Below are 27,706 nucleotides of genomic sequence, written 5' to 3'. Positions count from 1 at the left end.
ATCCTCGCCAGCTGTGCAGTGAAATTGCACTGCAGCACTACACATGCATATGCCAGCTGCCAAAGTTTACAATTTTGCATTTTCCGTCAATACCTGTGCGGATATAAAGTTTGTGATCAATTCCTCATTGTGCATCACTTTCTAAGTGTACATGGTATATAAATATAGAGAGAGATATATAGGGTGATTCGAAAAAAAAGAACAGATTTCAAACCGAGTGAGGTGGCGCAGTGGTTAGTTCACTGGACTCGCATTCGGGAGAACGACTGTTCGAACCAGCATCTGGCCACCCTGATTTAGGTTTTCCATGATTTCCCTAAATCATTTTAGGCAAATGTCAGGATGGTTCTTTTGAAAGGGCATGGCCGACTCCCTTCCCCATTCATCCGTAATCCGATGGGACCGATGACTTCGCTGTTTGGTCCCCTCCCACAAATCAATCAACCAACCAACCAAGAGATTTCAGTTGTTTATTACAAGGAAACTTTGAAAGATAGGAACACATTGTGCATGTCACTGAATAGTGTTTACACAGACACTATACCACACACTCAACATGAGCACCATACGTTGCTCCAGAAACATCGAAGCAGTAGTCCATTTTATTTCATGCATGAATCAGCAGGTACCTGTTTATTGAATCAACAGCTTCAACAATTCAATTTCTCAGCTTTTGAAGTGTGGCTGCCGTAAGTAAGACAAAGACTCTGTCTTCTATGTACCCCCACAGAATTGCGAGATATGAAGTCTGGTGACCTGGCAGGCCAAAAGCAATGAACAAGATCTTGTTGTCCACCTCTTTCAATCCAATGTTATAGAATGATAAGATAATGTCACACATCAAGGTGAAAGTGAGGTGGGGTGCCGTCATGCATAAAAATGAAACTGGAGTCTTGATAAAGTTGAGGAAACAACGAATTTTGCAGCATGTTGAGGTATGACATTCCTGTCACAGTTTCCTCAAAAAAAAAAACTTTCAGTTTCAGTGGGTCTTTCATGTCTGACGACGATTCCAGGATTTTGTGACAACCCCCCCCCCCCTCCCCCCAAAGTCTTACACTGTATTGGTTCACTGTACTTGATAAATGAAATGTTGATTCATGTGAAAAGATGAGTCATTCAGAATAAGTATTCTCTGCCATATCCTGGAGAATTGGAATGCAATATTTGTAACTTCTGGTATGATCACTGGGATGCTGTTGCTGCAATAACTGCAACTTGTAAGGCTTCATATACAGGTGTCATTTCAGAATGCACCACACTGTTGTTTGCGGAAGTTGAAGTTCCTCGCCTGCCAGACTTGTGGACTTCTGAGAACTCCACGTAAATGCATTTCAGATACACTCAACGTTTTCAACAGACATGTGTGGCTTACCAGTGCTGTCCCCTTTGCATATGCAACCAGCTTCCAAGAATTTTGTATGCTAATCATAAATCTGCGTGTGCAGCAGCGGCTTCTCACTAAATCGATGGTGGAAGGCACTTTGCACTTGAAAGATGGATTGATTTCATGCAAATTGCCACATACAAAATGATCTCTTGTGCCATAGTTGGCATGTTGCTACAACCAACCAACAATGAAGTTGTGTTAAAACTTTCAACCTTCCTCTATCCAGAAACATGTGTTTCTATCTCTCATAGTTTGTAATAAACAATTGAAATCTCTTCTTTCTTTTTTTCTTTTTGAATCAGCTGGTATATATAGTACATTAAGGGGAAATGCAGTTGACAATCTCGAAAAGCTTTTACCCAATTTACTTCATATTTCAACGTGATATTCTGACAAACATTGGGACGAACATAGGCTACATTTGTTTTTATAAGGAAACATAGTTAACAAAAATCTCAAACTTCTTGACTGATTGATGATGATCTAATAAATATTTGGACAGACTTAAGCTATATAGGAGAAACATTTTTAGCAAAAATCTCTGTTGGTTCTAGACTGATTTACTTTAAATTGTTATGTAATATTCTAGTAAACATCTGGATGGACATAGGCTACATATTCCTTCAATATATATAGTACGTAATAGGGGAAAGCTGTTAGCAAGTTTCAAAACATGCTTGACCAACTTATTTCAAATTTTTATTCAATACACTAATAAACATTCAGACGAACATATGATGTATTTTTTTAAACAACAATGTAGAGATTTCCTGTTAAAACAAACCACCAGAAAGAAAATGTTGTGCTGTGAAAATGTGCAGCTATGTTTCCTTTCTTGCAGTCAATTTTAACTATGATACGAGGGCATTTAAACCAGCCGACAAATTGTTCCCGCCGTATGTATGTTTTCTATGTATAAAAAAATGTAAATAAAAATTAAATACACAGCTATGTGCTGTTTCGTTTCCTTCCTTGCAGTCTGTTTTAACAGAAAACAAGGAAACTGTGTTTGTGGCTTATCAGCGTATGATTAGAATACTGCTACTGAATCTGAATCATCTGAATGTGATCCTACTCATTTGCAGATTAAACCTGTATGACACACTATCATTGAAGCTACTATCCTCACAGATCCAGCAGCAGGAGAGGTCTCTCATATCACGTATACTGATGATCCTAACCAGTTCACCCATTCATTTTAAGTGACCTCAATTCCCAATCAAGGTTTCATTGGCAATAACAATAAACAAGGCCCAAAGTCAGAGAGAGAGGGGAAGGAGAGGAGATTCACAGAGAGGGGGAGAAAATGGACATGGAGAAAAGGGGGGAGACATGGAGAGGGAGAAAAGGGGGGGATGGACAAAGGGGAGGGGGGGGGGAGGAGGAGTAGATAGACAGAGAGGAAGGAGGCTGTGATGAGGCTGGGAGAGGGGGGAAGGATAACAATATGGACAAAGAGAGGGGGAGGAGGAGATGGTCAGAGGGGCGGGGGGATTGGGAGATTGGGACGTATATCCAATTCCCATACAACTTTCAGTAACTGAAAGGCATTTTCAGGTTCACTAATGTTATATAGAATCCAGGAACATAGTCCCATAGGGTGTTGGTATATCATTCACATTAATATCAGAGATAGGTTAAGAAATGGAAAAAATATATGGCATCACTGGAGAACCAATAATGTTGAAAAATAATGCCATTATTGAAACTGTTATATCACATGATGTAAAACATGAGTACAAGATACTGAAACCTCAGGCTCTGTTATGTGGTAATAATGGTGTAAAATGCCTGGGCATTTATAAGTTGGGGCAAATGCCCAGAATAAATGCCTGGGCATTTGTGCATTTTGAAGATTAATTGATAAGTGGGGCTTATAAAAAAAATTTAAGCTGATATTTGTATTGGAGAAGGTGTTTTGCAACACTCATTCCTAAGTGATTGGGAAACCAAGATGAAAAAGCTGCTTGAGAGTTAGGGGAGAGTTATTAGCAGAAATAAATTGAACCATAAACATAACTTTTTACATCTTTAATGATGTCAATTATTGGGGTAATCCATAATAAAAAAAGAAAAAACACTAAAATTTAAACACAATTTTTGAAATAAAGTATAGTTTATAGTAAGTAGCTAGCCTGTAGGCTAAATTTTTCACTTGCTACAGATTGCAATTCCACGATTCCAAGAATTGCCAATTTTTTAGAAATCCACTAGTATTGCAATAAAACGATTGCAGCAGCTTAGGCATTGATTCTTCCTTATTAAATCTTTTTTATATTAGTGTGTTCATTTTATTATCACAGAAGTGCAGTCATGTGAACATAGATAAAGAAAGGGGCAATATAGAAAACTATAGTCTGTCTCAAATATCACTCCATCTGATGATAAAGCATTTTTCCCTTCTTTTTTTTTCTTTTTTTTTCAGTGAAAACAGTTTAATCTTCAAGAATACAGTTATCATCAAGAAACACATGCCAGCTGTTCAATACATTCAGTAATAATTTTGCTATCAGTAATCATTCTTCAATAATATTCAGAGATTTGACACGGATTATAAAGAGTGTTACATTAAAAAGCGATAATATAAGGACAATGTTTTTGATACCAGCTTATTGCGCGAGCACGTGTGTGTGTGTGCGTGTGTGAGAGTGAGAGAGAGAAATGATAGCTTTACCCTGCTGTCCTTCCGTTCTTTGTAATAAAGGCAATGAACGATGTACATAGGGTTATGTGTAAACATTTATTAACTTTTAATGTCAGGAGTATTGTCCCATCCCTTATTTTGATTGGTGAATTATACATTTTAACAGCAAAAACGTAAAAAGTCCTTGATGACTGCACTGCACAAAGCTTAATGCCTTGCCTGGGCCCGTCAACACTGACATTGGTCTGTTGATGACTGGAAACATGTTGCGTGGTCGGACGAGTCTGATTTCAAATTGTATCGAGCGAGTGGACATGGACATGTGTGGGTATGGAGATAACCTCAGGAATCCATGGACCCTGCATGTCAGCAGGGAAGTGTGGGAGCTGGTGGAGGCTCTGTAATGGTGTGGGGTGTGTACAGTTGGAATGATCTGGTACCCCTGATACATCTAGAACAATTCTAACAGATGACACATGCATAAGCATCCTGTCTGATCACATGCATCCATTCATGTCCATTGTGCAGTCTGATGGCTTGAGCAGTTCCGGCAGGACACCCCACAAGTCCGGAATTGGTAGAGTGGCTCCAGAAACACTCTTCTGAGTTTAAACACTTCTACTGGGTACAAAACTCCCGAGAAATGAACATTATTGAGCATATCTGGGTTGCCTTGCAACTTTCTGTTCAGAAGAGATCTCCACCCACTTCTACACTTACAGACTTATGGACAGACCTGCAGGATTCATGGTGTCAGTTCCCTCCAGTGCTACTTCAGACATTAGTCCCTGCCCCGTCATGTTGTGGCACTTCTGCGTGCTCGTGGGGGCCCTACATGATATTAGGCAGTACCAGTTTCTTTGGCTGTTCAGTGTATAAAAAACTGCAAGAGAGAGCCACGGGGTGTTGCCTAGCTGGTACCTTGGCTAACATTTTTATAGATCACATAAATTGTGACGTATTGAGCAGCAAGGTAGAATTAATGAAGAATATGAAGTATTATAAAAGGTATTTTGATGATACTATATTGCTGATGAATGGAAATGACGATGTTCAAGAATTATACACCTCATTTAATAGTGCACACTCCATCTTGAAATTCACTGTAGAAAAGGAAAAAGAGGTATAAGAGCAACTTCCTTGATCTACAAATTTCTAAAGTAGATAAAAAATATGTCTTAAACATTTTTAGGAAATCAACCACAACTATTATCATCATGCCATCCATTCAGATATAAAGATACATATTTTAATGCCATGATAGAAAGGCTACATAGAATACCAATGTCTTTAGACAATTTTAATGAATAATTGGACACACTTGGATATGTACCTTTAACTAATGGGTATAATGGTGAAACAGAAATCAAGAAATCACCCTTGTAAAAGATAATAATAACAATAAAACTAAATATGTATCTTTCCTGTATGTGGGAAAAATTTCTGATACTATTAATCAAATATTTAGAAACAGTGATGTCAGAATAATGTTTCAGATAAAGAACGACACGAAAACTAGGCTCCAGAACAGCTTAAAACAGAAGTCAGCATGTGATCAGGCCTATGTATACAGATTAGATTGTGACCAATATGATTAAGTTCTACATTGGGCAGACAGGCAGAAAATTAAATACCAGATTTCAGCAACATTCCCGCCTTTCTGGTTCCTCAGCCTTGAGTGTGCATGTCTTCTGTACATAAAATAGGCAATATATAAAATAACATGAAGCTGATACACAAGACTAGTAAAGTTTAAGATGTGAATCTACTAGAAGAGACTGAGATTTTCTGCAACTTCAAGCAACAACCTGACAATAATTTGAATGAATAGAAAGATTTAGGGAATAAAAGTTTTTTTTGTAAACTTTACTGAGGTTCCACAATTAAAATGATTAACTTTCTAACCTTTCTGGCTCCTGATGTGTAAGCCTTTTGCAGCCAGTGTCTAAGGGGATTTAGATTCATACCCTCATACTCAAAAAAAGTTAAATTGTTTTTGTTGTAACTGTGACCAGGACGGTCGCGGGGTAGCAATGACGGAAGGCGCGGCGGGACCCGCAGAAAGGCCCGCGAACAACAACACAACGAAAGAGGGCGGACACGACCAACGAAGGACAGAACGAATACAACAAGACAGAACAACAGAGTCACAAGGAAACAAATATGTCCACTTGAACATGAACCACGAAGTAAGCAGTGTAGCGCAAAGCGAGGTGTAAACTGACGTAAGCGAGATCAGACTGAATGGCTGAGTGAGAGGCCAGCGCTTAAGTACACTATCGGAGGCGCCGCTATTGGCCGCTGGGACCACGTGTTCCACTGTGGCGCCCCCACACTAAAAGCGGCCTCGGAGGCGTGTGCCGCCACAGTTTATGGTGCAGAGACCTCTATGGGTCTTCGACATCCATGACATCTGGGACGATTTAAATTCCGCGGCGCATGGTACCAGATCCCTCCCCCCTGAAACTTGCGCGTAGGGGCAGAAACACCCCAGACGGTGCCAAGGTGGGCGACAGTGGGAAGAGGAGCTGGGCGTATTAACCGCTAGTGGTGGGGAGGAAGGGACGACCGAGGTATCCTTGACAGCCGATCCAGAGTCCAGGGCAGGGGAGGGAGCCGCCGATCCACCTGGAGGGGGAGAGGGCCGGCGGCAGGCCCGCGGGGAGACAGCATCCGGGGGCTGGGATGGTGACTCGAGGATCACGTCCGTACCCGAAGAAGGTAGGGAAAGAGGTGGCGGCGCGAGGCCCGAGGCCCGAGACAGCACGAGGGCAGAGCTGATTATGATGGTGCCGCTCCAACCCTTTCAACATCTGCACCGATGTGACACGCTGCCCATGGGCTGCAACGACCGTGGCGGGTGTCCAACCTGCCTTGCGCCCGTACTCACGGGCCCATACGGCCGCGCCAGGGGCTTACCACTGTGAGGGCCAGGAGTGAGGGCGGGAGGAGGATGGCATCAGCAAATGGAGCAGGGTCCGCGGCTGGCGCCCATGAAAGAGCTCTGCCAGACTGTGACTGTCAATTGGTGTAGTGTGATAGGTGCTCAGAAACAGGGTGAGGACCGACGTGGTTGGAGGGACATGCTCCAGTGCCCGCAGTGTAACAAACTGAGCAACCGAAGCCGCAATTCTAGAGGGATGACCACCCGGTGGGCATCTGACTCCGTGAGCAACAGAAGGACACCATCGACCACAGAGAACTTGTGGGACAGGTGGCGCCAGGGGCTAAAATCGGACTGCATCCGACAAGTGACATAGGACGGCCACCCGACAAGTGACATAGGACGGCCACCCATGGACCACATAGTTGAGAACCTTCCGCAAGACAGGGTCGTGGCGGGTAGCCGCAGCAATGTCAGCAGCCATAAGAGGAAGACCGTCCAGCGCATCCCGGTGGGCAGAATCAGTGTGAAGGCAGAGGACCTCCTGTTGGTCAAAGGCAGGATCAGGACCTGCTGGGAGACATGACAAAGCATCCGCATTAGCAGGGTGGGCGGTGGGCTTATACTGGATGGTGTAAGCGTAATTACGTAAAAACAATGCCCAGCGCTGGAGACATTACGCCATTCGCTCGGGAAGGTGAGAGTAGGGTCCGAAAAGTGTAACTAAGGGTTTATGGTCCGTCAGGAGGGTGAACTTTGCCCCAAAGAGATAGGAATGAAATTTTTGGATGGCAAGCACGATCGCCAGACCCTTCTTTCCAATCTGGGAGTAGTTCCGTTTTGCTGGGGTCAACGTCTTACAGGCATAAGCGATGGGCTGTTCAGAGCCATCAGCATCCCGGTGCGTGAGGACGGCCCCAATGCCGTATGCCGATGCATCAGCTACCACAACCAAGGGGCAGTCCGGAGAGAAGGGAGTAAGGCAAGGGGCGGACTTCAGCATCGCCTTTAAGCGGACAAAAGCCTGATCACAGGTAGGAGTCCAAACAAAAGGTACCCCTTTGCGACGCAAGTGATTGAGGGGTTGAGCAACGGAGGCAGCCTGGGGCAAGAACTTTAAGTAATAAGTAACCTTGCCCAGAAACACCTGCAGTTCCGATAAGTCCTTGGGACGAGGAAGGGCCTCAGTGGCCGCGACATTATGACCCGAATGGCGAATGCCATCATTGCTAAGCCAGTGGCCCAAGTATTCCACTTCCGGTTGAATTAAACAGCACTTGTCCAGCTGACAGCGTAGACCAGCAGACTGCAGAGCGTGAAATAAGGCGCTGAGGTTTTGCAAATGTTCCTGGCGGGAGCACCCGGTGACCAAGATGTCATCCAGATAATTCACACATGCAGGGATAGGCTGGGCAAGCTGCTCCAAGAATCGCTGGAAAATGGCCAGCGCCGAAGAGACACTAAAGGGAAGGCGCTTGTACTTATACAATCCGAAAGGCGTGTTGATAACCATGATGTTATGAGATTCAGCATCCGCGGGCAACTGGTGGTATGCCTCAGCCAGGTTGATCTTGGAAAAATACTCTCCCCCAGCAAGCTTGGCAAGAAGGTTTTCCTGTCGGGGAATGGGATAAGTGTCAACGAGGGACTGAGAATTGACTGTAGCACCGAAGTCCCCACACAGCCGTAGGGACCCATTGGGTTTCCGTACGACCACCAGTGGTGTCGCCCATGCACTATAGGTTACAGGTTCCAGCACGCCAGCGGCCTGGAGCCGATCAAGTTCCTGCTTGACCACTGGCCGTAAGGCCACCAGGCCCGGAAAAAGCGAGGCTGTGCATCCGGCCGGAGGGTGATGTGCACCTGAAAGCCAGAGGCACAGCCGAGATCCAGTGCAAACAATGACGCAAAAACGGAGCACAGATCGTCCAAGTCCTGAAAGGGAACAGCCGTGGAAACAACCTTAACTTCATCGGAAATTGAAAAGCCAAACAGTTGAAACGCATCCAGGCCAAAAATATTCGAAGCCAATGGACGGTCGACGACAAAGAGGGTAAGGATCCGCAGAACATGCTTGTATGTGACCTGGATGACGAACTGTCCACGAAGGGGAATGGAACCGTCTCCGTAGGCAACCAAACGGCGAGAGGGAGGCGACAACGCAGGAGAGCCCAGCCGTATATATGTCGCCATATTAATCGGGGAGACGGTGGCCCCAGTGTCGACCTGAAAACTGACATCCTCTGTGACAATGCGGAGTGTGAGGAAAAGCTTCCACACTGATGGGTCATCCTGTGGGACGACCGGTTGCAGAGCACGGACGGTATCTTGAGGCCCATGGGGGGCAGGATGGGATCGAGTCGACCGACTAAAACAAACCGATCGGCTGTGGCCTTCCTTGTTACACAGCGTGCACGTTTTCCAGCGGTGGGGACAGTCAGCCTGCAAATGGGCAGTAAACCACTGTTGGCAAGACAGAAGTGGGCCGAGCGACCGGTGATGAGGGGCGACCGAAGGCGCCGACGTCGTAGAGACGTCGGAACATGAAGAGTCCCAACATCGCTGGTCCCTGTCGATCAGGCCACAGTGACATCGCGAGGGCAGAACCCGCCGGGACGCCGTGATCACTGCCACCTGCGGTCGCACCATAAGACGCTTGTAAGCTGCTTGAGCAATTTCAAAGGAGCGGGCAATGCGGAGAATGTCTTCCAAGGAGGGGTTGTCAAGTTTCAGTGCTGCAGTACGGACCTCGGGGTCGGGAGCCAGCTGAACCACCACATCCTGGATCAGGGAGTCCACATACGAAGCCTTACACTGCTGATTGGTGCACATAAAATCGCATCGACGGCTGAGACCCTGCAAGTCCGTGATCCAGGAACGATACGATTGACCAGGCTGTTTATGATACTGGTGGAACTCCCCCCAGAGGCGACTACATGGTAGCATTGGGAATAATAGTTTGTCAGCAAAAGGCAGATCTCCTGGAAAGAGAGAGCCACAGGATCGGACAACGGTGCCAACTTGCGGAGAAGAAAGAACGTGTCCAGAGAGGCCCAAGACAAAAACAACGACCGCTGCAACGAGTCATCCGTGACTTGAAAATCCGTGAAATGTTGTTTCAGCCTATGTAAGTAGGTTTTCCAGTCCTCTTTAGCGTCATTAAAGGGTGGAAACGATGGCAGACGCGGGAAAGCATTGGACACCCGAGGGCCCTGAAGCTGGTGCGGTAACGCGTCCCGGGCATCGACTTTGTCCGTTAGCAACTGCAGCGACTTTTGTAAGATGTCTAACTGGAGCTGCTGCTGCTGCATGAGCTACTGCTGTTGCTCCAGCAGACAGACCAACTTCGCCTCCATACCAAGAACGACCACCATTTACCTCGTTGGCAAAATGTTGTAACTGCGACCAGGACGGTCGCAGGGTAGCAATGACAGAAGGCGCGGCGGGACCCGCGGAGAGGCCCGTGAACAACAACACAACGGAAGAGGACGAACACAACCAACGAAGGACAGAGTGAATACAACAAGACCGAACAACAGAGTCACAAGGAAACAAACACGTCCACTCGAACATGAACCAGGAAATAAGCAGTCTAGCGCAAAGCAAGGTGTAAACCGACGTAAGCGAGATCAGACTGACTGGCTGAGCGAGAGGCCGGCGCTTAAGTATGCTATCGGGGCCGCCACTATTGGCCGCTGGGATCACGTGTTCCACTGTGGTGTCCCCACACTAAAAGCGGACCGGAGGCGCGCGCCGCCACAGCTTACGGTGCAGAGACCTCTATGGGTCTTCGACGTCCATGACGTCTGGCGTGGATTCAAATTCAGTGGCGTGTGGTACCAGAGTTTTCCTGTTTGTGTATTGCCCATTTTCATATGGATTTGGCTGATAAATGTGTTGGACAACTTAAGGAAGAAAATATAGTATTGACATTGTTAAATACTTAAGGCATTCCTTCACCAAAAGTTAGGTTGCTCTTTTAATTTTACTTTCTTATGACCAAGATCTAGGTTATAAGATAACTATGCAGTGCTTATGTTCTATTGCAAATGCTAACCCAACTGCAATATTATAATCATAAGGCAACATTAATGTACCTTTAGTGATATTGTGTGTTTCCCTGTATATTCTAACATTGCCCTCACATTATTGGAAATTGGTATACTTGGTTTCTTAAAATTTATTATGGTCACTATATTAACAATGTTTTAGTGCCTGAGGTTCACTATCTTGTACTTATGTTTTACATCACATGATGTAATAGTTTCAATAATGGTATTGTTTGTCAATGTTCCTAGTTCTCCATTGATACCATATATTTATTCTATTTGTGTAACATCTCTCTGATATTGTTGTGAATAGATATACAGATATCATATGTGACTATGTTCTTGGATTCTATATCACACAACAGTTCCCTCATAGCATTATCCTATGTGGTATGATATCTGATGCTTAATCAACTATACATAGACATTTTGGTTGTTTGTTATTTGCTGGCCGAAGTGGCCGTGCGGTTAAAGGCGCTGCAGTCTGGAACCGCAAGACCGCTATGGTCACAGGTTCGAATCCTGCCTCGGGCATGGATGTTTGTGATGTCCTTAGGTTAGTTCGGTTTAACTAGTTCTAAGTTCTAGGGGACTAATGACCTCAGCAGTTGAGTCCCATAGTGCTCAGAGCCATTTGAACCATTTTGTTTGTTATTTGTGTCTGTAAGTAGTGCCTGAGGTCTAGATTACATGACAATTGATGAGCTTAGGAGGTATAAGATATGTAACAATACTGCTTATAGCTGTTGTATGTTGGCCACTCTGATATTATAACATATTTTTCATATTTGTGATATTATATGATGTTGTTGTTGTGGTCTTCAGTCCTGAGACTGGTTTGATGCTATTTCTTTCTCCTGATAACAACGTCCTCTTGAGTAGTCCCCGCCTGGAGATCCGATTGGGGGACTATTTTACCTCCGGAATATTTTACCCAAGAGGACGCCATCATCATTTAACCATACAGTAAAGCTGCATGCCCTCGGGAAAAATTACGGCTGTAGTTTCCCCTTGCTTTCAGCCATTCGCAGTACCAGAACAGCAAGGCCGTTTTGGTTATTGTTACAAGGCCAGATCAGTCAATCATCCAGACTGTTGCCCCTGCAACTACTGAAAAGGCTGCTGCCCCTCTTCAGGAACCACACGTTTGTCTGGCCTCTCAACAGATACCCCTCCGTTGTGGTTGCACCTACGGTACGGCCATCTGTATCGCTGAGGCACACAAGCCTCCCCACCAACGGCAAGGTACATGGTTCATGGGGAGTATGATTATATGATACCTACTGTATATATTCGTAGGTCATTTGTATGTAAAAGTCAACGTTATGTCAATATTTGTAGTCTGTTGGGTGTGATACCTTTTAGTATATCATCTACGTGCCAAAGTGTCGGTTACTGAGATTTATGATATTGCTGTAGTGCCCTAAATTCAGGGATATAATACATGAGGGGTTCCCAGAACTGTAACAAATATAAGCAAGGGTACCCATACACGAAGGGGGAGGGGGGGCTGCCACCCTCCTAGCTCCTAAGGAAAGGAAAAAAATACAGTATGGTCATGTGTTTTTCTTTAAAGACAATGATTTAAAAGTCAGTATTATGTAGGTTTTTGACAGTTGGAACTGAAACTTTGCTATAGCTACTTAAAAGTATCCATTCATCTTCCAAAATATTAAATATACTCCATACTGCCACGTGCAACCTTGCATATTAGTGGTCCTTCTATTACCCTTTTTATGACTTATAGTAACAGAGATCTAAGTCATCTGGTGACAGAGGCCTTTGTTAAACGAAATACGTGATTCACAATCATTATGACCCAAAGACTATATCAGATGATTACAGACTTGCCCGTGTAATTTACACTGTTTAACGATACACTTGTTAATATATGCTGATTGTCAATTTATGATTCCTTATGTACCATCTGGTACGTGTTTGTGTGTATTCACATGACAGTGTGTACGATGTAAGATGGAAAAAAAAATCCACTTAAAAAGTATTTGGAGCCTGTTTACTTTACTTCTAACGTAACTTTGTCGGGAATAAATATTGAGAATTACGTTCGTGCCTGCTTCAAATCAACAGAACACACTACAAATTAAACACACTTTCATCTCAAAGGAAAGTTCCTGCTAAATGTTTGCTTTATAAACTAGCCCAAAAGGATTACCTGTAATAGTATTTAAGGTATGAATTCTGGGATTGTGCTGTTTGAAAATGTGTTCACATTGCAATCCCTGTTGTACTCGTGTAATAGTTACTTAGTTGTAATACCTATGTTTATCATTAATAATACTTTATTATTAGCACTGAAATGTGTGATATCTCATCCATTGTACACTTAGGGAACTCTATGGCTGTTATTTAGTTACTTCTAACATCTTTCATTGAAGTGATTTCTTTTTTAAAAAAACTAGGGAATACTGATTGCTGGTACTGAAGAACAGAAGAAGAAATACCTACCTCATTTAGCAACTGGTGAGTGGATTGCTGCATTCTGTTTAACAGAACCTTCCAGTGGTTCTGATGCTGCATCAATCCAGACACGTGCAAAGTTATCTGAAGATGGGAAGTCGTGGATTCTGAACGGTAGCAAGCTGTGGATTAGCAATGGAGGGCTTGCAAACATTTTTACAGTTTTTGCGAAAGCAGAGGTAAGATGTTTAATGATATTCTTCTCAGATTTATCAACATATTTCAAGTAAATAATTATATAACATAATATTTTCTTGGACAGTTGATGAGTTTTATGTGAACTCCATTCTCAGTATAAAATGGAGTTCATGTGAAATATTAGTTATGTTATTTCATAGTTTACTTTTTTATTTTAGGTAGAAAATCACAAAGGAGAGAAGGAAGAAGTTGTATCAGCTTTTATTGTGGAGAGAGACTTTGGTGGTGTAACGTCAGGAAAACCAGAAGACAAGCTTGGAATTAGAGGGTCCAATACATGTGCGGTAGTAAACTGTTTCTACATACATATAAAACACTGTGGGTGTGTGTGTGTGAGTGCATGCATGCACGTGCACAGGTGTGCACGTGGTCAGTTGCAAAATTGAGTGAATGGAGACAAACGACGAAGCCATTTCCATATATTTTCATCATGTTTTACTGTTGTTGTGGAGTACAGTAGATGTGACAATGGAAGGCTGCTCACTGAACTGCATACTACATTGTTTGTGTGTGGTTTTTACAGATAATTGTAAATGATAAAAGTTCAACGCAAAATGGGTTTAGAATGAAAGAATAATTTCAAGTTTCAGGAAAGATGTGAAGAAAGTAAATTAAAATAGTCATTTGTGTTGAATGTTGTCGTCGTCATCGTTGTCATTTCTTCTTCTTCTTCTTCCTTGGTCACATTAGATCACTTGAGCTGTTCCGCATTCAGATATTCTTTGAAGGTTCATGTGGTTCACCCAGTACCTTTTCATTTGTTTTGACCACAATTTCCTCAATTCACCTGAAATCTCTAAAGTCATTCTAACTTTCACTTCTGCTAAAAATTTGCCCGTCTTAACATTGGAGTTAATTTTATGCTTCTCTCTGCATCTGCTATCTCGAGTTAAGGTGCTTTGACATCTTGTTGGATTTATAGGATCCATTGTCCTCCAATCTTCATTTGCAGATCTTGTTAATACTTATAAATCCTGTTTTGTAGTACTTATAAGAAGTGAAACAAATGAGACTATGTTCTACTTCATTGTACTAGTGATTGTGTCAGTCTCGTGATAGATAGTTTCATTGAGGAGGATTTCCCAAACTTTTGTGCCAGATATTTTTATTTATGCAAGTTTTGATACGATATACGCCATAGTGTGGGCTGCTGGTAGTGAGGTCAATGCAATTCCTTGGGCTAAGTATATTATGTTTGTGGTGGTGGGAAGACCTTGGTGAAATGTAATTAATGGAAGGAGTAAAGGTAACAACTCCATGTATGTCTGAAGCTCATAGTCATGAAAATCAGACAGTTCACAGGTGTAATGCTTGTTCATTGTATGCAGCTGGCAAAATATTTCAGCAATTGAACATGTTGCCACCATCAGGTGCACAGATGAGCTGACTTGGTGTGGATGGCTGACTTCTATCTCATTCCCTTGCAGTCCATTTGAAACTCTTGTCTGCACATGATGGCAGGCATTGATGATTGAGTAGACAATTTTGTGGGCAACTGTCATTTGCAAAAGCCAGTGGGGTGTCCCAGATGTGGCAGTGTGGCTTTAAGCACTGCACAGACTCTGGCAGCCAGCTTGTTGTGTTTGCTGAGTGTCTTCTCCTTAATTAGACTCAGTGGTGGTTCCCAAGCCTTGCTGAGATTATAGCTGCAGTCCCAGTTTATGAGGTTGTCCCTTGTTTGTATTTCAGTGGTCCCAGTATTTGAATGCTTTTGCTAAAATCCTGGTGTGTTCATAACTTATCTCCTGAGTCTCAGACAAACAGTGCTCCGCAACCAGTGACTTCATGGGTACACTAGGCAAGTGTGCTGCTGGTGTTCTCAGTAGCGATCTTCAGTGGCGCTCACTGTTTGCCCAGAATATTTCTTGCCACATTGACGTGGAATCTAGTATAACCAGCATTCTGTAAACAGGCAGTTTTTGAGCTCATCAATAATGCTTGTGTTCTATTTGGTGGGCAGAAGACAGTTTATACTAAATGCTTTTTAAGGATGTGCTCAATTTTTGCTGATAGTGCACAGCTGGCCACTATAACCAACAGGACACTCATGAATTGCTCGATGAACTAATATGTCATGAGATACTAAGAAACACAAGAATAGCTTTCAGATGAGTCCTTCAACAGAACTATGCAGGGCTACGTAGTCCAGCTGACTGTATTGTGCAGTCCCATTCGCTCTGCAGTGCCAGTACAATGTAATCAGCTGGAACTATATAGCTGTGCAAGTGTATGTGTATTCTATCAGCTCTCAAGAAGGTTGCATCCAAAAGCTGTCAATGCTATCAATATTGTTTATGTGCCTATTGATAATTTTGTAATTACCACATAGAAAAGAAAAGATTCAAGTTGGAATTGAAGACATAGAATAAGTTTGAGTTTTTATGTTTCAGATACACAGACTGCAAAAGGATAGAAGGAATAAGAAATAAACCAGAATGTATGTATAGTCGGAATTGCTTTAGTTAAACTACTAAGAGAGTCCATAAATAACTTTCAAAGGTGTCTGAAATGGGAAACTTACAGTTAATATATATTACTAGTTTCAACTTACATTGATGAGTGAAAACAGTGTGCGCTTGCCTACTTAATAATTTGTTGCTCCACCCCTGGACCATGAAATAGCAGAAATTCTGCATGTCATCAATTCAACAGGTCTGTGGTAGGTTTCCAGAGAAATATGGTACTAGATGCCTATGCATAGGTCCCATGTGTGCTCCAGAATACATGTACCTGCACCCACATTGTACTTTATCATGACTGTCTGTCCTGCTTTACAGGGTAGGCAAGCCTCGGACCTCCACGTTTTGTGATGATGAGTGAACAGCCAACACTTTGTCATATAACTGTGGTTTTAGCGTCCTTCAGCCACTTTCCATAGTTGCCCATAACATTTACACACTTGCAGCTGGCAAGCTCACTGTTTGTGAGATGCTTGTTTCCTGGCACTGGGCCGTAACAATCTTCCCTTTGTCAAAATCACTTGTCAGTGTATTTTCCATTTTTGGCCTGTATCATAGCTAGAATGATTCCATATTCATCTCTGCTCTGTGTATATACTTTCCTTAATGCTTAATGTGCCCACCACACCACCAGCCAGCATTTCACACTAGGACAGCAGAAGGGTCAAAATGACCCTTATCCAACTTTGTCAATTTCATATCCAATTTTTTTTCTTCGTTCATGAAATGGTATGACTTTTCCCAATTTGTTCTCCTCTTTTTCACGATTTATTAGGATTTACAAAATATCTGTGTTTTCTTGGACATTTCATTTTAAATAGTGTGCCATGGAAATTCAAGTACACTTGAGTTAACTGGGGAGAAAATTCATAGTGACATACATTTAATTCATTGAAACCATAAATTGAATTCGTAACATGCAAATATTATCAAAGCTGACTTTTAGGATAATATGTTCCTCCATAGTAAACAGCAGCCCATAAAGGGTCAAGAGAATATTACACAAGCATTTCTGAGAACAGCTGATCCAGTACATGAAAACCAAAACATATAAAGTTATCCATACCATAAATTCTGAAGCCGTCCCCCTCCCCCACCCAACTTAAAATTAATAAACTGCCAGAGTGTGTCTGCCATAACACAACCAACAATAACATTTTATATTAGTAAAACATCTGTTAATGAATGCTTACAGCTGCATGCATAAGACACTAAAATAACAGAGTGATTTACTCAATGTATCTTTCATTGATGAGACAGTGCATCTGTTAGAATTCCACAACTGCATCTTGGAATGAGAATCTTTCCAAACATGCCATCCATCCAGCTGATTAAGAACCAGTAGTCCTTCACTCATAATACTGAGACATTCGTCCTCCCAGCTTCCTATTGCAACACAGCAGATTGAAGATTCATACACAAGAAACCCGTACAACGTGTGCTCAGTACAGCAATCTACTATAGCACCTTACTTGCAGTGTTGTTAGCAGTGCTTCAGAAACCGTGAAATTGCCCAGCACTACCCGACCAGATAGTGTTCTAAAAACCAAGTGACAATAGAATGTTCCTCAACACAACTTGTATCAACCACTGGCCACAACTTAAGGAATCCATGCTGGTGCCAATTCACATTCATATTACTTTTCTAAAATCCACATATCAGATGATTTCATACAATTCCGGTTCTGTAACATCAGAACATACAATGACGCTCAACAGCTTACAGCAGCACACCATCACGATACACTTAGTGAACTGAACACCTTCCTCCAGTCCACCATTATTCGCCACAGACAGTAAACACGCTGTCTGCTGTTGTCAGTTGGCAGCTCCTTTCCCAACTGCCCCACTGCCTCGTGGCTCCATCCTTGAGAAAAAGATGCTAGACAGTAACTGAAGCAAAATCTCAGTCGATTCGCAGTATCAGTATCGTGCCAACTGTTACAGTACCTAAATTGGTGGAAGGGTTCAATCTGACATCACAATAATTTCTATTCTGGATAAATGTAAACATGCCAACATTGAAGTGGCGAAAAATCAGCACTTGGGCACAGTTGTTGCTGCTCTGTGTTGCATTTTAGCACATACACATTCCAATTTGCCACAGTTTTATCATGTCATTGAGGTAATATTCTATGCCCACGTGAAGGATATTTTTGAACATATCCCATCGGCGTGGAGTTTCTGGTGAATGCCAACATTGAGTCAGAAACTATTTTCACTGATGGAGATGAGATTTTTGTACCAGAGAAAATTGAAGGTGAAGACACTGTGAACAATGAACAATGAGGGATTAGAGGACGTGAATTCAGATGCTGATATATGTCAATACTCATCCAACACAGCATGCCCAGTTGAATGCCTCTACAATGATGGACACTAGGGATGGAGCCAAGGAAAAGATCACCAATTTTTCAATTTCTAGAAGCTTTCAATAAGAGATATCAAACTGTGACAGACAGATGTCAGCCAGATCATCCCCATGTCAGTGTAAAAGTCTCTCCTTATACTGTGTTACTGAACAGTGATCAATGCCAAATGATTCATGAGCTAGTGCAAGAGACAAGATTACGCATGTACAATTGCTTCACATTCTGGAGAAATGCCAAGCCATGTGAAAAATGCATTACAATATGTTATGCATAATTCGATGGAAATGCAGAAATGGATACGATATGACACTGCTTGTAGTAACTCAGAACACTCTAAATGTAAAAGATACACCATATCACAATGCTGAGTCATGGGCCACATTTGAAGTACTAGTGAAGCCAATGGCATCATCACAGGTCACTACAATAATCAAATTGTTCATCAGAACACCAGCAATGTGAAAGTTATGGTGATTCTCGTGTGTGACTGTGTTAGTGTTATCATAGCACATACCATTCCCCAGAGCAGGTTATCACTGTTCTGTATAGCTGTACATTTTTGCAACACACTCTGCAACTAGCTTTGAGAAGAAAGTGGCAACACTTACTGCACATCATTTTGTTCAGTCACATGCAGCACAAGCTGTGACTGATTTGTTCAGTCGATGGGGTTGAGTAGTGGCTGGATTGTGGTGTACCATCCACCATACTTCTAGGACTTGAAGCCTTTGTGACTTCGATTTGATCCCTAAGATGGTGAAAGCACTTCATGGCATTCACTTCAGAACTGTTACGGAAGTTCGTTGATCAGTAGGCTACTGCATTCAAGCTTTTAACACAACTGGTGCTGCTAAATATATCCCAGATCTTTGACATTTTGTATCAGTTGTAAATAAATTGTTGCCACTATTAAAGCTCCAACCCTAGTAACATGGAACCCTAACAGTCAGAATTCTGAAAACGCATACCTATACTTTAGCAGTAGCACTATTTGACATCTTAATTGATGCCATACAAGAAAATGAACACAAATGTAATCCAAATTAAGACATTATCCAGAGACTTTTAATATAAACAAAAAAATATTTTTTTCAATTTTTAAATTTCTTATGGTATTATATGTTTTAAAAGTTATTGGAAATGACTTGTGTATGATGTCAGCCTGAAGTTAATCGTATCTTTTTTCCATCATGATAAGGAGCAGATGACTCATCACTGACATTTCTGACACGATACTAAAATAAATGATGGGCATAATGGCCTGAAACTGGTCATGACAATAAAATAAAGCTTCATGTATTTTTGGCTTGTTGCCATCTCCCTCAGCAATCTCATATATTGTCTAAATGAAAATCTCGCCCTCCAGAAGTTGATAGAGCTGTCTAAACATAGTTTCTTCATAGATAATGTATTTCAGCTGTTATGTTGGTGAAATGATCTTGTATACTTAAACATCTCTTTACAGGTGTGCAGGTGTTGGATTTTTAGTGAAATGTAATGAGTGTAAGAAGCTGTCATATTCATTGGTATTTCCCTATTTTCAAACATTGTATCTTTACTCCAGTAGCTTTTTCATAGATTAAGGTATTTTACAACAAGTAGTGAAAGTTTCAAGAAGACCAGTAGTTCTTTAATGTTTACAAGTGTCCAGTGACAAATTGTTGACCGTCCTTCGTATACTCATATTTTCTTAGAAATATATTCTCAAGATTCTCATTTGTGTCTTCAAATTCATACTGACACTATTGTGAGCAGTAGCCTAAACCTGTTTTGTCAGTATGGTGAACATTCGAACATTCTCATTTTGTCATCTTGGAAACAGATATTGTTTTATGTCATGGTTTCTTATTGCAGAAATCATGTGATTCATTTAGTGTTCCCACCACAGGTTGTTGATCATTGTTATTGACTTTATCTTCTGTCTCTGCAGTTTCATGAAGCACATTTGTAAGTTTATAATTATGACACTATGTCACTATCTTCTAATATACTCCGTAATTTATCATTAACTAATTTATAATTTTTTCGGCATTTTTTACATTAAAGGATCCTAGTGTTGACTGTGTAGCTATCATTTCAGACAATATGTACCACAGCAACTAAAGTAAAGAAAACAAAACTACCTGCCCAGGTAGCCATGTGTGTTAATGTGACTGCTTCTCGGATGGGGAGGTATGCCAGCCACGGATCAAATCTGCCTGACAGATTAACTATGAGGGCTTGGTGTTACAGCCAGCCTGAATTTAATTTTTAAGCAGTTTCCCCACATGGTACTGGATGAATACCAGGTTGGTTCCCGTGTTCCACCTCCGATACACCCTGCAGAAACATTTCAAACACTTTCTCAGACTTACACACAATTTGCTCTATACAGGCAGACAGATTGTGTACAGTGCTTCTGTCCTGGGGGTGAACAGGAGACTAATGGCCTCAGCTGTTTGACCTTCTTAAACACTTACTCAGAAGGGGGGCAGAGGGGCGGGGTGAAAAAATATTCTCTGGGGCTTTGTTGGTCATCAGCCTCATGATCCAGTGACACACGTTAACACTATACCTGCATCATGACGTGTTTTGCCATTTCTCTACATTAGCCGTTCAGAAACATTTCCATAATATAATTGTTCTCATCTGATTTTATTACTGTTGTTTGGCTCTTCTTGCAACCTGCAGTGTGAATATTGCACACACACAGGTTTTGGCCTCTAAATGAGTGTATACTCATCTGAGTTTAGTTGTAATCAAAGCAAAAGTTTGTTGCAATACTAGAAAACAAGTCAGCTGTAAAAGAAATTGCTTTTAAAACATTTGACTTTGGCCTCTATCTGAATACTGCTCATGTGTTAGGGGTTTTGATCAGTTGAACAAGAAGGGGGCATTAAGTGTGTGAGAGTGAAAGTGAAAATGGTCATAAGTGTAGCTCTTTGAAGATTGTAATGGAAACAATGCAACAGCTGAGCTGACACACTATTAAATACACACATATAAATTTTTCAAGAACCAGTTTTCAAGTCATACTCTAAAAAGAGGCTTAAGACCTCTACATATTGAGCCCAGAAAAATCAAGATGACAGTATTAAAAGCAGCTGTTATAGAGGCATATAAAAGCCATTATTCTGATATCAATAAAACCACTGAACACTTCACCAGAAATTCAGAATGATTACCAGTCACTGCATCCACAAATAATTACCAGTCACTGCATCCACAAGTTTGTATTTTTGGGATAAAATATAGTGTTAATATTATACTTAATAGTTTGAAAATTACTCCTGAATAAGCAGGACTCCTGACATTCATTTGTAGTACATTTTAAAAATTGGTGTTCTTATTCTCTCTCCATGACAATTTCAGGGGTTAAAAGTATTAGACTACAAAGTTGTTGTAACACACAACATATAAAAAAGATAGCACCTCCAGAATAAGTATATCTAACGATCTCTCAGGACAATAGTTCACAACAGATACAGTGTATGGCACAGTCTCACGGCAAGACAGGTATGTTACGATTCTAGCTAGCATAGTAAATAGCTTGATGAGCGAGAGCAGACTGAGGGCAATCGCCAGGTGGTAATCACGTACATAGAAAGCATGTCACAGGTGATGCTGGGATGCACCTGTGTAGCCATCGTGCTATGTTACTTGGCCAATGTGTGTCTCACTAGTGGCCACACTTCACAGTAGTGGACAAAAAGCGATGGCCATGTCGTATGTGCCAGTCATATATTGAGAGCTGATGTTGGAGATGTCTGCTAGTGCCCAACATTTAGGTGCTAGTCCAGTGATTTACCGTGTCCCTTCTTCCATGAGGAAGCAGCGAGCTGCATCTCAGTGAGTTGACCCCCGCCAGACTGGGCACCAGGGCAGTGCTCTGAACCAGGCCGATGTCTTCGGAAGTGTCGAGCGGCCTCTCATGTTTTGCCGGCTCCCAGCAGCGTGGAAGAGAGCGTGCATCCAGAAGATCCCTGCCCAGCATCACAGCTGTAGTTGTGGTGGCTCTGACACAGGTAGCCGAGACCTCTCCATTTCCACATCAGGATCTTGTACCAAAGGGAGCTACAGTGGTGTGGGCGGTCAGCTGGGGCCACAAAGCCTGATCTTCTGACATGTGGTCCAGCTCAGGTGGCCTATAAACAGTAAGGTTCTGGCTGGAGTTGGCGAACAGGGTTGAAAACCAGAGGACAGCGATAACTCAGGAGCAGGAGGGAAGATAGCAGAGGACTCAGCGGAAGAGAAACAAAAGGTGGCATCGTCACGATGTGTGTCTGCCGGAGGGCCCAGAGGTGGAGCTCATTTTGTTGGCTTGTACCGTCTGGTTCTCCATGACCAGAGCAAATGCACAACATCCTCACTGCTGCCAGATGACCACTAGAATCCAGTTATTCTTGCATCCGAAGCCCAGTGCCCACATGTGGGTGCCTGGCTGGAAGCATGGAGACAGCACTACAGACAGTCCCACAGGTGTTGGCAGCATGAGATAGAGGGGAGTGTGTGGCTGATGGCCATGGAGGAGTTCCATTCGACTCTTCTCTCCTATCGGTGTTGACCTGTAGGAACTCAAAAAAAGTGTTAGCACCTCACTGTAAGAGCGTCGGCCCCATATTTCTTCATTTATGTTTTAAAAGTTTGAAAGAGTTTTTGAGCATCACCATTTGATAGTGGGTGGAAAGGTGGAGACAGCAGATGTTGAATCCCATTTCTGCAGCAGAACTCATCAAACACCTGGCTGTTATATGGAGGTCCACTGTCCAACACCAGTGTGAGAGGAAGTCCTTCATTGGCAAAAATTATGCTGAACACTGCGACTGTAGCCTCCACATTTCTGGACCAACAGGTGACCACATACAGAAAGTTGGAGTATGCATCAAGGACAGTCAGTCAGTATCCAGCAAGGGGCCAGTGAAGTTGACATAAGCCCCCACCCATGGTTGTGAGGGTGTCGGCCAGGGTGAGAACATTTGGTTGGGAGCTGCTTGCTGTGCTTATTTCCTTCATTACAAAAGGAGCCAGAGTGTGTCAATGTTCACTCTGCTGTTGCTGTATGTGCTGTGTTCCCAGGGTTAGATTCCTTTCCTGTGTCTGATGTGATAGCCTCCACCTTGCCCCAGAATCCTAATTGACAGCTGGTAGTCTGGAAAACTTTGAAGGATTGGGCCCATATTAAAACATTCAAAGTAGGGTCCTCAATTTGTAGAGCTTTCCAATGCACCTCCGTATCCGGGGCTGCCCGAATGATCAGATCCTCAATCTCATCTGCAAACGATTCCTTGTTTACCGGATTCACAAAACAGCATTTCAAATTGAATTCCTGCAGTTCAGCCACTGATGTGTGGGTATGAATGATGAGGCTGTTTATAACACTGATAACATTCTATACAGGATGCAATGACATGGCAGTGTCAGTGAAAGTAGGTAGTTAATAGGGCTCACATTTTGTCAAAGGTCAGGTGGGTCAGTTCCATGAGAGGGCCCAGTTTGCACATAAGCTGGAACACACTGGGTGAGATCCATGACGGAAAAGTGATTGTAACAGTGGCTCAAGCCGTTACTTGAAATGTGGCAAAGAGCTTCCAGGGGCACTTTTCGTATGCTTACCACTCTTCCACCATCTCATCAAAGGTGGGAGCAATGGCAGATTTGTAGCCAACTGCTGGGAGAGCAACATGAACAACAAGGCTTCCTGACATTTATGCCTCTCTAACTCCTGTAGCAGCACGACTTCCAACGACACATTTGGTAAACTAGCATGTTGTGTAGGGTCCACGAGTATGTAACATACATGAAATATGCTCATGGTCATTGCCAGTTACAACGTAGAAAAATATGGGATGGCACCACTAGAATAAGTATATTTAACAATCACGCAGTACAGTAGTTCACAATGGGTACAATGTATAGCATAGCCGCACGGCAAGACAGGTACAGTACGGTTCTAGCTAGTATAGTAAATAGCACAGTGAGCAAGGGCAGACTGAGGGCAATCGCTCGGTAGTGATCGCATACATACAGTGTGTTTAGGTGGCTGCACAGCTGTCATACGTGGTCACTCGGCTGCTGTGTCTCCCCCTGGTGGCCACACTTTGCAGTAGTGGATGAGGAGTGACTATTGCATCATATGTGCCAGTCATACATCGCTGACATTGGCTGGTGATGGACATCTAGGTGGTAGCCCAGTAGGTTACCAAAAAAGAGAACAAACTATTGCACTGTTCTTATTGTTATTTATGATGATGAGGATAATGAGAATGATGGCTGAGTTCAATTATCATGACTTAGCAGGACAGCTCTGTGAAAGATCACTGATTGATTCAAGCACTGACCAGCTTTATATAATTCTGTATTAGTTTTGATGCACAAATGCCACAGAAACTGATCAAAGAACTTATGAAGTAGTACTAAGTGGTGGATTGAACATACTGAATGACAGTGAGTATATCTTAAGCACACTGTTGTGGAACTTTGTGTATACAGTGTTAAGAAGTGTCTTATTTGTGTTCATACCTGTAGGTAATATTTTTGTTTATAGATCTTATTGCAATAACCCATTGTACAAGATGCTGTCTGTTATTCTGTAATGACTATAGAAAATGTTGGTTGAGTCGTGTAAGTGTAGTAAAGAAAATTTCATAGTTTATTTCAATGTCAGAACTAGTCCAACTTTGATTTGTATTAAATTCAAGGACTTACTTTATTCATTCATAAGCAGAATATGCATAATACAAGCAGTTCTCTTTAGTATTTATAGCTTACATTTAAGTAAGTGTGTAGGTTGTAGTAATCAAACAATAGCTCCATTTGCTTACAGAGTGAGGTGGCACAGTGGTTAGCACACTAAACTCACATTTGGGAGGACAATGGTTCAAACTCATGTCTGACTCGGGCAAATGCCAGGGTGGTTCCTTTGAAGGCATATGGCCAACTTCCTTCCCCATTCTTCCCTAATCTTATGGGATCAATGACCTCGCAGTTTGGTACCCTCCCCTAAACTACCCAACCAACCAACCAACCATCCATCCATCCATCCATCCATCCATCCATCCATTTGCTCAATACCACAACTGGTTTCAGCTAATGACTTATCTCTTGTCATTATCAGGTTTCTATGAAATGTTACATGTCTAATGTCTTCTGCAGATTCTGTATCACCTACATCATTACATGCTCAGAAACAATTATTCTAGAGTGACATTAATTCTGCAATTAGAGGTATAACATTTCATGGAAATTTGATGATTAGTTACTAGTTGCAAACAGCGTCAGCAATGGATCATCATCCATCTAAAACTGCTGTGTAATTGTTATATATTTCTGTAGTTGTGAAAAATTTTTGAATCACATGGAGTAATCGTGGACAAAATTATTAGTGAGCTACCCATTCAGGCAAGGAGGTTAATGTTTAGATTAGGAAAGCCATCAGAAATTACTACAACAGTTATAAACATTAGATCTTAGAAAATGAGTGATTTATAACACAGAATAAAATTGTTACTGAAAAAATGAGAGAAAATTCAACTGCCACTCCAACTGTGAAAACAAGATGTGGGGTGCTTTATGTGAAAAATAAATTTTCATATTTTATGTATAGAAAGTATTATCTATATTGCCTTAGTAGTTTCTTTTATCCACGTAGATAAAATGGTTTATGCTTTAAATAGGTATTCTTTGATAATACACCAGTTCCTGTTGAGAATGTCTTGGGAGAGATTGGAGGCGGCTTCAAACTGGCTGTGAATATTTTGAACAGTGGTCGATTCAGCATGGGGAGTTCTTCTGCAGGTATCTATCTCACATGTTTTAACAACTTCAGTTTCAAGAATATGGCATAATTTTTAAATAATTCTCTCATCTCCTTGCATATCTCTGGAATGTATACAATTGTTTTAATATTAAAAGAAATCACAACATGAATTACTATATTGCAGGAATTTTAAAAAAATTAATAGAGTCAACAGCAGAACATGCCATTAACAGAAAACAGTTCGGAAAGCAGATTAAAGATTTCGGACTTATTCAAGAAAAGATTGCAAAAGTGACATGCAGTACATATGCTATGGAAAGTATGGCTTACTTAACAGCAGGAATGTTGGACACATACAAAAATCCTGATTGTGCAATTGAAGCTGCTATAGTAAAGGTATTATGAATTTAAATTTCCAACAAGTTAATTATATATTACCATTACTTTTGTTCAAAATTATGAAAAGGATAAATTGCTACTCACCATATAGTGGAGATGTTGAGTCGCAGTCTCTTTGTTGTGCCTGTCTGTGACTCAGCATCTGCACTATACGGTGAGCAGCAATCTGTCCTTTCCATAATACTGTCATTATTCCATCCTGGATTTTCCATTGTTTGTCATTACTTTTGTTCTTAATATAGTGTTATTTGGTGGCTATATAGATGTGTCAGATAATATTCTTGGTGGCCAAATCATGATTGGTCAAAGGATTATTTCTTGTACTTAACATGACTTTCACCTCTATAATTATTTTATGTATGAGAAAAAATGAGTTGTACTGTCATTTGGCCATAACAGAGGATAGAATGGATTGATTGTAGGCTCTGATTGTTCTTAAGGGATATCAGAACTGTCTGTCTGTAATATTGATAGTTTAGTGAAGGAGGGTATTAATGTCGGTCAGTTAGGCCTGGCCCAAAGTCGGCGTTCCAAAACATCTGAAAGGTGTTCTATAGGATTCAGGTCAGGACTCTGTGCAGGCCAGTCCATTACAGGGATGTTACTGTCATGTAGCCACTACGCCACAGGCCATGCATTATGAACAAGTGCTCAATCGTGTTGAAAAGTGCAGTCACCATCCCTGAATTGCTCTTCAACAGTGGGAAGCAAGAAGGTACTTAAAACATCAATGTAGGTCTGTGCTGTGATAGTGACATGCAAAACAAGTGGTGCCAGCCCCCTCCATGAAAAACACGACCACACCATAACCTCACCGCCTCCGAATTTTACTGTTGGCACTACACATGCTGCCAGATGACGTTCACTGGCCATTCGCCATACCCACACCGTGCCATTGGATCACCACATTGTGTACCATGATTCGTCACTCTACACAACATTATTCCACTGTTCAATCGTCCAATGTTTACACTCCTTACATCAAGCAAGATGTTGTTTGGCATTTACCAGCGTGACGTGTGGCCACTCGACCGTGAAATCCAAGTTTTCTCACCTCCCACCTAACTGTCATACCACTTGCAGTGGATCCTGATGCAG

The 27,706-nt window shown here is 42.0% G+C and overlaps 1 protein-coding gene across 1 annotated transcript in view; it reads left to right on the top strand.

Moving 5' to 3' along the window:
- LOC126470184 (complex I assembly factor ACAD9, mitochondrial-like) overlaps positions 1-27,706 on the top strand; it is a 103,993-nt gene that overhangs the window by 55,973 nt on the left and 20,314 nt on the right. Inside the window, exons 3-6 of the mRNA XM_050097841.1 lie at positions 13,388-13,624; positions 13,802-13,927; positions 26,127-26,247; positions 26,394-26,605. Of these exons, the coding sequence (XP_049953798.1) occupies positions 13,388-13,624; positions 13,802-13,927; positions 26,127-26,247; positions 26,394-26,605 (696 nt within the window). The remainder of the gene's footprint in view (positions 1-13,387; positions 13,625-13,801; positions 13,928-26,126; positions 26,248-26,393; positions 26,606-27,706) is intronic.

Source organism: Schistocerca serialis, chromosome 3 (assembly GCF_023864345.2).
Source record: "Schistocerca serialis cubense isolate TAMUIC-IGC-003099 chromosome 3, iqSchSeri2.2, whole genome shotgun sequence".
Classification (NCBI taxonomy): Eukaryota; Metazoa; Arthropoda; class Insecta; order Orthoptera; family Acrididae; genus Schistocerca; species Schistocerca serialis.
The sequence above is the reverse complement of the archived record's forward strand: the minus strand, read 5'-3'. Positions and strand labels throughout refer to the sequence as shown.